The sequence below is a fragment of the Rhagoletis pomonella genome, unplaced genomic scaffold (assembly GCF_013731165.1).
Source record: "Rhagoletis pomonella isolate Grant_MI unplaced genomic scaffold, Rhpom_1.0 Rhpom_scaffold_00016, whole genome shotgun sequence".
Classification (NCBI taxonomy): Eukaryota; Metazoa; Arthropoda; class Insecta; order Diptera; family Tephritidae; genus Rhagoletis; species Rhagoletis pomonella.
This window is the reverse complement of record NW_023458570.1, coordinates 16,601-28,130: the sequence shown is the minus strand read 5'-3', so window position 1 is coordinate 28,130 and position 11,530 is coordinate 16,601. Positions and strand designations below refer to the sequence as shown.

Below are 11,530 nucleotides of genomic sequence, written 5' to 3'. Positions count from 1 at the left end.
AAAAATATTAAAATAAAATGTTAACAAGCCACAATAACATTGACAAAATTATTTAAATTAAATTAAAATTTATAAGTTAAATGAATTACTAACCGTTGGTTATTAATGGAAATGAGTTTAAAATCCTTTATTTAATAACTATATTTAGGAGTATTGCCACGTGTTTAAAAAATAAATTTCCACTCAATTCCTCAGTTACATGAAATATTTATAACAATGTCAGACGACAAATATTTAAGGAAATTTTAGTTCGAAAATAATTTTTAAGAGGGTAAGTTACATGAAATTTTAAAATATGGTTATCAAAAGAACGAGTGTTAAGAAATCTTTAAGCTGGACATTTGTTTTATTTTGTTGAAAAAATTAAGCTCAAATTATTTAATAAGTTAAATGGATTGTCAAAAGATGGGTATCAATCGAAATGGGTTTGAAAATAATTAATTTCTAAACAGCATTTAGGAGAGTTGCCATGTGCTTAAAAAAATTAAATTCTATTTAATTCATCAGTTAGCTGAAATATGTATAACAATGCCATGCGAAAGGTTTAAGTTTGAAAATACTTTTAAAGGGGTTACCACCTGTTTGAAAAGTCGAATTTGTTTTACGTATACGAAAGATACATAAAGGAAATATCGAAATATTAGTGCCAAACGAAAGAGTTTTAAGAAAACTATAGGCTGATCATAGTGAAATAATATAAATTGTACCAGGTAACTGACGTCTTCATATTTGAAAGCAAAATTTGATTTTGTTATTATATTTTCTTTAGTTTCTGGTATTCGCTTTTTTCAATTCTGGCAGTAACCCTTGGTTTGGTTGCACATCTCTGTCCTATTTCGGCTTAGATCCTCTTCTTTCTGGACTGAAAACAACAGCACTACAACGCTATGTGTGCTTTTGCGCAAGCGGCAAGAGTCTCTTGGCATATTTTGTTGATTTTTTTATTCAAATCGAAAAAATTCACAAGTTCTCACTCAAAAAGGTTAACGTGAAAGTCGAATCATAGAAAAGTTTGTGATAATAAATTGTCAAATAAGAGTGCCGAAATAAAATGTCATTGCTATCTGGCACACTTTATATTATTTCACTATGTAGGCTGATAATATTTTTATTAGAGTTGCCACCATTTTTGTTTGAAGGTCATCACATCTGCAACGTTATTTCGAATTTCCAAAATGAGAAGTCAAATTAAAGAACTGGGATTCTTCATAGATATACACTGGTTTTATTTTTTGAAGTTACAGGGAGATTTGAAATTTGATGAAATGAAAACCGACACCATGCGAGACCTCTCATCACTGAGAAATGGTTTAGATTAATCATTAGGAATATTTCTAGAGGTTTTTGAATAGGGTTTCAGCTGTTTAAAAAATTTAATTAAATGTTGGCGTTTTGACGCCATGCGGGTTCCCTAGTAAAGAAAATAATAATATAATTAGGCCTTTAAAGTTATGGTTATTCTCCGTTTACCCATCTACCCGTAATCATATTAGCTAAAAATATCATCACTTTCAGATTATAATTAACACTAAAACTATGCAATATGCACCATTCTTTACGGCTTCACAAATACCCCATAAATCATTGGACAAGTAAATTACGTCATTCTAAGCTACTATTGTAAAATTTAATAAACCCAAATTTTATTTTATAAGTCTGAGCAGATATGTGCATAAATGTATACATAAATGTATACATACTAAAAGTTTCGTCTCTGAAAGAAAACAGTATTTAGCCTACTTTTGATAACATACGTATGTACAGTATATTTTGCTTTGCTGCCTTTATGCTTAGGTGCACATTTAAGATATCTACCCTAAAATGCGCACTAGCGGCATTATTTTTAACTTTTATAAGGAAACTCCTCCGATAGATGCATTCAACATACCTGCACATTGGCGATACCTGCCATAAAATTATGCAATTATTATTAACTATCAAAGAAAGTATTAGGTTTACCTGCACTGGCCCTAAAATTACCTAATTTTACAAGCTTTTATTTATTTTTATCATCTCGCAGAACAACGAAAATGGCTATCAATTAATGTAGTTATATAGATAACACAGGTCAACAACGTTTTGTTCTAGGAAAGTGTAGGGTCATTTTCGAAGTAATTTTTTGCGTAGAATCCGAATCCGGGGTTTAAATTGCTCTATCACGTCAGGATTTTGAGATATCCTAACCTAAAAGTGCAAAAACGCTGTTTTTGCCCATTTTTGAGGTTATGTAGCTACGCAGATTTTGCTCTTCATAAAAAAGTAAACGTGGTATTTTAAAGTATAAGTCTTCCTCTTTTAAATGCCGTTGAGTTTGCTTAAATATCTTTATTTTTCACTGAGATATCGCATTTTGAAGTTTCCATGTTTGTGAATTTTTCGATATTCGAAAATCCATTGAGATAACATGAGACGTGATACGGTCGATTACATTCACAAACATGGAGACTTCAAAATGCGATATCTCAGTGAAAAATTAAGATATTTGAGCAAACTCAACGGCATTTAAAAGAGGAAGACTTGTACTTTAAAATACCACGTCTACTTTTTTATGAAGAGCAAAATCTTCTTAGCTACATAACCTCAAAAATGGGCAAAAACAGCGTTTTTTGCACTTTTAGGTTAGGATATCTCAAAGTCCTGACGTGATAGAGCAATTTAAACCCCGGATTCGGATTCTACGCAAAAAATTACTTCGGAAATGACACTACACTTTTATAGAACATTCCGAACCCATTTTTTTGCAGACCTGTGTAATTAGATACCATTCGGTAAAAATTTCGCTTGCAGTAATTTCTACATGGTAAGTGCTCCTCCATTAATTGGTTTCATAGGGATTCGGATACCTTCCTCATTGAAGTAGTAAAGAAATTCGCTTAAGTGCTTTTTTCGGTTAAGTGCACAAGTTTTTCGTGCAAAAAAGGATGGGCAGCTAAACAAAATATAATGTACCTAATAGTTATGCCGTATGAAGGGTATAAAAAAAAAACAGTAATTGAGCAAACAACGAACGTGGACAGTAACAATATTACTTTCTTGTATGTTTTGTACCTACTTAGTTTTCACTTGTTATATTTGGTTTTGTTCATCATCGAGAAATTCATGTATATTTCACCAACGAAGTTATCTATATTTATAAATGTGAATGTCTGTTTGTTTATTACCTTATAACTTCTGAACCGCGGCACGGAATTACACGAACCTTTGCACACTTATTTGCCTTTACCCCGGGAAGGTTATAGGCATAGAGAAAAATGGGTAGTACTGGAAAAGATGGCGTGGCACATCCTATACTAACTAAAACTTTCATGTTGTATATCTCTTGAAATATTTGTGGTAGAGCATTGGAACTTGCTGTCGAGATAAATAAAATTAATTCCATACTCATTTGAAAAAATTGGCGATATTGGAAAAGGGCACCTCCCATAGGCGTGAATTATTTAATCAGCTCTAACTTCGGAACCGTAAGTCAAATGAACTTGAAATTTGGTACGCAAACATATCTATGGTAGATGTTTATCTTAAGGTATATATAAATGAGTTTGTAAAAGGAGGCGTGGCAGATAACATAGGCGTGGAATTTTTAGTCAGTCATAACTTCGGAACCATAAGTCACATGAACTTGAAATGTGGTATGCAGACATATCTATAGTAGGTGCTTATAGTAAGGGCGCGTAGCACTTAACATAGGCTTGGAATTTTTTATCAGCCATAACTTCGGAACTCCAGGTCACATGACCCCTTTAGTTCCTTCTGGCGTGGGGTGAAACCCGCGGGTAAAAGCTAGTATTATATAAATCGATATACTGAAAAAGCACGCAGACATGCCGCAGCTTTTTTTCTACAGAATGACACTATAACGTCCAAGGTATATGTAAACGATTACAATTTTGCTTGATCGCACCTACTTCTCACCTATATGTCTACGCATATAGCCAAAAACCCCTCATTTTAACGCGTACGATAAAAATGAAATAAAATACTTAGAACCATAGTAAAAGGAAACTAAAATCACCTTGTATTGCCTAAATATCTGAACAAGAAAAAAAAGCCAGCTGACAAATTAGTGACTTTTTTTTTTAGACTAGAGACGTGAGACAGCGTACTGAATACCAAATAGTCTCAAAATCCAAGTTCACCACCAAAAGTCACTATTAGTGACTAGAGACCGCTTACTGGATGCCAGGGTGAATTACTGAATCCCAGGGTTAGTTTTGTTTCGAGTGTATTTCATGACTATTTTTTGCAGCACCGTTTTATCAGGAATAGGCAGAATGGGAAAATTTGCGGATTAATTTTTTCGATTTTGTATTATTATACTTTTTATTTGTCATTTATCTGATGCGTATTTAGTTTTGGTTCTGTTATACTAGGCGAAATGTTGCGGCAAATATCACCCGGCGGCAACGCTCCGTCCGACGAAATTCGCTCAGCGATTTTGTTCTGTTTACAAAGTAAAATCCTTCTCTCAATTCTTCGGCCATGTTTTTTCTTTTTGACATTTGCAAGCATTTTAAAATCATATAAAATTGCATGATACAATAATTTTTAGAAGGTAGTTTCACTTCTTATCCGCCATGTTAGCTACCTGACAGAAAACGTGTTTGGTATTTTTTGTTCTACCAACTTAAAAAAAAAATGCAGCTTTTGACATTGGAAAAATAAAACAAAGGGAAGCCGAACATATAAGTAGAGAAATTTTCTAACAATTTTTAATAATTTTCTTGAAAAAAATTTTGAAAAAATTAAGTGCTGCTTCCGTGGATATTGCAACACACGGAATAAATGTAAGGATACAGCTATAAGAGCCACCGCACACCACAGACTTTATCGGCCGCCTATTTAAATAGTAGGGCTCGTTTGAAATATGTTCATGAATATGTATGGAGGTGAGCACGCTACACCAACTTAATCGCTCCGACCAATTAGTTGTGGTGCAATGGAAAGACTAGCGAGCCCAATTAACCCTAGAACACACACCCGGGTACAAATGTATCCACTTTCAACTTTGAAGTGTTGTAACTTTTGAACCGCTATACCTCTATATTATTTATTTAGTTTTGAGTTCAAATTCAAAATTTGAACCAGATCGGACCATTGGTTCAGGAGCTACAGCCTTCCAAACACATTATATACGTAAACACACACCCGGGATACGTTTGTACCCCAATAGTAAAAATCCTCATAATAATAAAAAAAAACATTTTTTATATTATTTTTTTATTTGAAAAATTAAAAATATTCATTTCACACATTATATTATTGACTTTTATTATAAAAATTATAAAAATGCATCTTATATCTAAGGAAAATCATGGCAAATAGAGCAATTTGTTGATGTGACCGAATGTTCAAGACACATTGGCTTCTTACATTTGTCGCACAGCTTTCTGGTTTTTCTACGGCGTTTTTCCTCTTGTGCGTAACATAAAATGGCGTGCGCGCTGCGGCAGATGTTGATGCTGCTGTTGACACCATTGATTCCACCGGTCGGTTGAAATATGCTTCAATAGCAATTTTAGTCGAAAAATTTCGCGTCACTTGACGATTTATGGCTCTGGCTTCAATAATGGGCATACACAATGCTTCAGCCAAGCTGCGCAGGATCTGCTTACGCTTGTTGTTTGTTCTCCAAGGCAACATAGGGTTATTCAAATCGTAGACAATGTAGGCTGCAAGAGCTGTAATGTCCAACATGTTGAAGAACATCGCTAGTGGCCATCGTTTTGTTTGTCTTTGTGTTGGATATTCCGCAAACATTTGGTCCATTCGATCAACACCACCTTTGGTACGATTATAATATTCAATTATTTCAGGTTTCCCACTGTCAGCTATTTCAGCATCATTATGCATGGTCGAAAGCAAAATTACTGCTTTATTTTTTTTGGGAACATAAGAGCACATTGTCACATTATTTTTGAAGCCAAATGTCGTTGAACCAATTGTCCTGTTTTTGTTCTGCTTCATTTCTTGAGGAATATATGATTTGTTTTGCGCAAAGTTCCAACGATCGTGAGTTTCCAGGTGAGAAGCAGTTCTGCAACTGGCAAGGTCGTAAACAAATTGTCCATTGTAATGTTTCGGCCACTTCCTTGGTATTTGGCAGACAAATCCTTCACCACTCGTTCGCCTTGGTTCGTTTCCCTACCAGTTTCTGCTTGGCCAGTATATATTTGTCCATGCAGTGGATATGCATTTGTGGCATCGCAAATCCACCAAACCTTGATACCATATTTAGCAGGTTTTGACGGTATGTACTGCGTAAACCGTGTGCGTCCACGGTAAGGAAATAATTGTTCATCAATCGTCAAGCATGAGCTGGGCTTGTAATGTGCAGCAAGATTATTGTTCATCATCGTCCACAACTCACTGATCGGTGCTGCTTTATCAGTTAGTAAGCGTGTTGCACGAGTGTTTTTATCGTCAAATCTTAGGAACCGCAATATCGAGCAGAAACGGTTGACTCCCATTGTGGCGCGATATAAAGGATAGTTTTTTACGCTCCATAAATCTCGAACATGTTCTCCATTGCTATGGTTCGCACCAGTCATAATAAGTATGCCAAAAAATGCATACAGCTCTGTTATTGACACAGGCGTCCATGACTTAGGAGTTGTGTTTGGATGCGCATTGTTGTAAGCATTATAAGTTTTTTTTGCTAACTTATTTGTGTGGCGCATAATTATATCAGCCATTTCAACGTTCATGAAACATTTGAATGTTTGCTCTATTGACAACATTTCAGTGCATCTAGCTGGTCCAGAACGTTCTCTTATAATATTTTGTCTGAGTACCTGACGACTTACATTTGGTTCTTTCATCCACTCAGTACCATCACGTGCAACAAATTTTTCGGCACTAGCAGGTAATTCATTATTTTCTTCTACTTCTTCTTCTTCATCGTCTTCTTCATCATCCTCATAGTCCGCATAATCAGGTAATACTTCTGCGGCACTTTGCGAAACTTCAGCATCGTCATCAGCAATTTCAATGTCATTGATTTGAATTTCTTCTTCATCTTCTGAGTCAAAGTCATAGGGAGCGTCATCGTCACAAATTTCATCAAATAAAGATTGTATATATGATTCTCGCTGTTCCTCAGTTAGCCTGCATAATAAAAAAAAATTAGTATATGTTTACATTGTTGCTTATTTTACATTTTTTACCTTCTATATGCTGCACTTGATAAATATTCGTTTCTTCTTGAAGTCATTTCGTATCCAGTTATTTATAGTTTCAGTTATATTTATTTTCACTTATATTTTCACATCTTACACTTTTGAGCACCAAAACAATAATGAAAATATCAACAGGCAGCATTTATAACAACACCTCGTGTGAAAACAACCCTTGCAGCTGCATATAAAATACAAAAACCAGTTATACCAGTGTATTTGCTACCTACGTACCCATACCTTGCGCGACCTTTTTGCACATATCTTTTGAACCAGGTAGAATATTTCAATGAAATAAAAACCAAAATGTGTATTCGTTGTTACTCTACAAGTATATTATTATAAATTAGGGCTATTCGCGATTCGGTGCATAAGAGCTGACAAATTTATGCAATTGCAGAAATATGCCATGGATTGTGAGCGATCTTTATTAAACTGTCATGGTAAAGCTTTTGCAAAACAATTTTTGTGCATCAGCTTTGGTTTTGTTTATGAATGCAATGCATAGCATTTTTATGCTATGGATTTTAGGTATTGCAAATTTGTCAAGCCATGACAAATGCAAATGCGTGTATTTTGTTTGTGTATTGCAAATAATTTGCAATACAAATTTGCAATGCAATGATGCTAGGCCATTTGCACCGGATCGCGAATAGCCCTATTATATTATTTTGTTTTGCATTTATCAGGACAACAACAAAAACAAAAATCCACTGTTGCTTGTCCTGACTTTATTTGCCCATATCGCTGGAACCAGTAGGAATATTCGAATGAAACAAAAGACAAAATACTTGTTATATATTAAAATATACATTTCAAAAAAAAATCATAGAAATCGGTTGAATAAGCATTAAAAAAACCGCAAAATAAGGTCCCGGGTACAAACGTATCCCGGGTGTGTGTTTACGTGGTATTTTCTGGGTGTGTGTTCTAGGGTTAAATTGGCAGCCGATAAAGTCCGTGGTGTACGATGGATCTAAAACATGTTAAACAAGAAATGTTGCCGTCACATTTCCGTTTTTATGATTTTTATTCATGTGATTAGCAGTGGCCAGAATGTATTTATTAAATACGTATATGTATATTAAAAATTAAGTGATCAGTTATGAAATGTTCAAATCTTTACATGTTCTGTTAAAAAATATCTAAAATAACAAGCGAAAATTCCCAAGTTCTATATCATAGCAGTGGCCACATTACGTGTTTGTCACATACACGGTTTTTGTCAAAAAATTTGAAGTGAAACTACCTTCAAAAATTATTGTATCATGTAAAATTGAAAACAAAGAAATGAAATTGTTCAAAATTGTTGTTGTTTGAGATTGAAAATGGGAAGGTTTGTGTCAAGGCGAATTTATATAAGGTGGTGTTGTTTCATCAGCTGTGAGTAGCGTTTGATTGTCAAAATTTTGTATTTCGTTAGCGAGTGAGTGAAAACGTGAGAGTGTTTGTATTTTCTGTCGCCCTTTTTCATTCGGGAAGAATAGCTGAAATTTAACAACGGCCCGCTAAAAGCAAAAACAAAATACAAGTAATTGTTGTATTTGTTGAATTGATACCACCTTATATGTATTCGCCTTGGTTTGTGGGAGTTTGAGTTTTGAGTTTTATAGCTACATTATATGCAAACGTCAGAATGCCTCTTAATAGTTTTACCGATTAGGGCAGGTTGCTCAAAGCCTGGTTGACACTAATCATCGGTTAACATCGTCATCGACGTTTTCGACTTCATGCATATAACATGGTGTCAGTAACGTTGAACTTTTTAGTTCAATTTTTTATTAATATTTTGAGCATGCAGTTTTGTTGCCCATTCACTGCAAGTTTAAAGTAGCTCCGATTTACCACTGATTTTTGGAAATATTTTGTTGAAGGTGGTGCTCATTTTCTTTATATAAAAAATCGTCGAACATACTTTGTACGACCCAAAATTGAGTTCACGTGTCTCAGCGGTTTTAGTATAATTTTATCGACCCCGCCGTGTTGTCTTAACATTGTTTTCATAACTGTAGTAAAGGATAGTGAAACAAATTTCCTGTTATTTGCTTTATACTTTAGGGTCGTTTTCTCGACTGCCTCTTAAATTTATCTTCCCGGTAAACCAATATGCATATAACAAGATAAATTGGCAAGATAAACAGGCAGTCGAGAAAACGGCCCTTAGACAAAATGTGACCGCACAACTTAGGACTGTTTGTTGCACCATGTCTAATTAATTCTAACTCCCAGTTAAACATCTTTATCTACTATGTTTATGCTTCTTTTCTACTCGGCTATATTCAAGTCGGGTAGAACCAACAAGCATAAACGGTAAATTTTCAACTCGAGTTATAAAACCCAATGCAACCCTGGCTAACACTTCTAAAATCGTTTATGTACAAATTTCAGCCCGTATTAAGATTTCTACCGGAGTAGAAAAAATGAGCATATTCTACCCAGGTAGACTTCTTAACTCGATAAAAGGTGTTTATGCATGTGGGTTGAATTTACCCGAGTAGAAAAGAAGCATAAACATAGTAATCGATGTTATCGAATCCCTGCATATAGCATGTGATGTGTTTAACTGGAGGTTTTTCCTCCTAGACATGGCGCAGACGGCCCTTAGTATAATTGTCTTTAAAGTAAAAACAACCGCTTAGGCACCGATAAAGCATTTTTTAGTCTAAGGCCAAAGTATGAGCATACACATTAAGACATTTTTATTTCAGGTCGATGGTGCTATTTTTATCAGTGGAAAACTTACTATTAAAGCAGCTGTAGAAGATCATGCTCCGGGGTATAAATCTCCAGAATTCAGATTCACTTTTGAGCTTTATGTCCACACTGAGGAAAAGAAAATTGGATCAAAATCATCTGCCGACCGTATAAAACTACCGTTATATTCGAGTGCTAGTCGTGAAAAGCTTCTTTGCTTTGTGGATATTCTGACAGAAGAAACTGCGGACGTGGTACTTTTGTCAGGGGCAGCATTAATTGTGCCTGACTTTTGAAAATAATTGTATTATATAAACAAATTTAACATATTGACTTCTAAAGGTTCTTGCAATAAAATTATGTTAGTAATAATAAACTTGTTTAAAAACTTTTCTAGTAAATACTAGCACAAAGAGCGTTAAACCAAAATAGAGAGCGAAAGTGAGAAATAAAAGATTATAAGGAAAGATTGGCTGACTTCCAAAACGTACCATAACAATGTTTGGATACTGTTCTATTGCGGTATTTAAACTGTTTGTGTTGCAGAGTTATGAACAGGGACGTGAACCGGATGAAAAATTTGGTTGGTTCGGTTCAGCGGTTCGAACCGTTTTTGCACTTTTGGATTGGTTCGTCAAAGCGTTTTTTTTGGTCTTTAACCCGGGGTTTCGGTTCGGTTCAACGGTTCGAAAAACAAAAAAATAACGCGCAAGTTTAAGGGTCAAGTGCAACAACGCGCAAGGTCAAGTGTCTGTCAAATGAGATGAGTTGCCTTTACCGCAGAGCTCCACAGGCAAACACCGATGGCCTAACAGCTATCATTTTGACGAGCAATATGATTGCAAGTTCTTGTGTGTGGGCACTTTGATGTCTTGAAATAAGCATTTGCCGCATGACGCCACCAGACAACATTCTCTCAATTTCGGTGTTTAGAACCATTTAAATCTTTAAAAAACTTCTAATTTCCTAAAACGTAATCATAAATAATCCAATAGGGAACAGATTTTTATTTTGATTTAATATCAAAATTTCATCAAATGAAAATATGGCTGTCAAACTATCAAATTGCCTGAAATAGATGTCCAGCAATAAGCGCTGACATATATTGCAGCCCATGAGAAATAGGCGGTCACCATTGGAAATATATTTTGTGACATGGTTATCACGACATCAGTGTTTTCCTGTGGAGACAGGGCCTAACATTTGATATTGTCACATGGTAAACAAACACGGTAGGTACTACCATATCTACTACTATAAAAAAGAAAAAAAGTGGGTACATTTATCTATTGGTTGAAACGAACCTTTAAACCTTTATAGAACGGGGTTCGGTTTTCGGTTAAGATCAAACATTTGTGGAAAATTTCGGTTCGGTTAATGGTTCAGTTACTTAATAGAAAAAAAGCGGTTTTCCGGTTCAAAACTGGTTCGGTTCAAAACCGGTTCACGTCCCTGTTAATTATATTCTCCAATTCAATTGGTACATTTGTTGTTGCGGTGAAAACAAAGTACCACCGTAATTTTTTATGCCTTGGTTTGTATATAATATTTCTGCAACTATGTATATCAGTGCTCAATCTGGTCCACAAGTCAGTCCTACACATTTCTTAACTACTAAATGTACGTTCTACAGAAGCATTAGAAAAGGGCTATATTAGTAATGC

General features: G+C 34.9%; 1 protein-coding gene across 1 annotated transcript in view; it reads left to right on the top strand.

The window, feature by feature from the left end:
* The window catches only part of LOC118749408 (cytoplasmic dynein 2 heavy chain 1-like), a 162,277-nt gene extending 152,087 nt beyond the window's left edge, over window positions 1–10,190 (top strand). The window contains exon 17 of the mRNA XM_036484212.1: window positions 9,881–10,190. Coding sequence (XP_036340105.1) covers window positions 9,881–10,162 — 282 coding nt within the window. The 3' untranslated portion in view covers window positions 10,163–10,190. The remainder of the gene's footprint in view (window positions 1–9,880) is intronic.
* The last annotated feature ends 1,340 nt before the right edge of the window (window positions 10,191–11,530 follow it).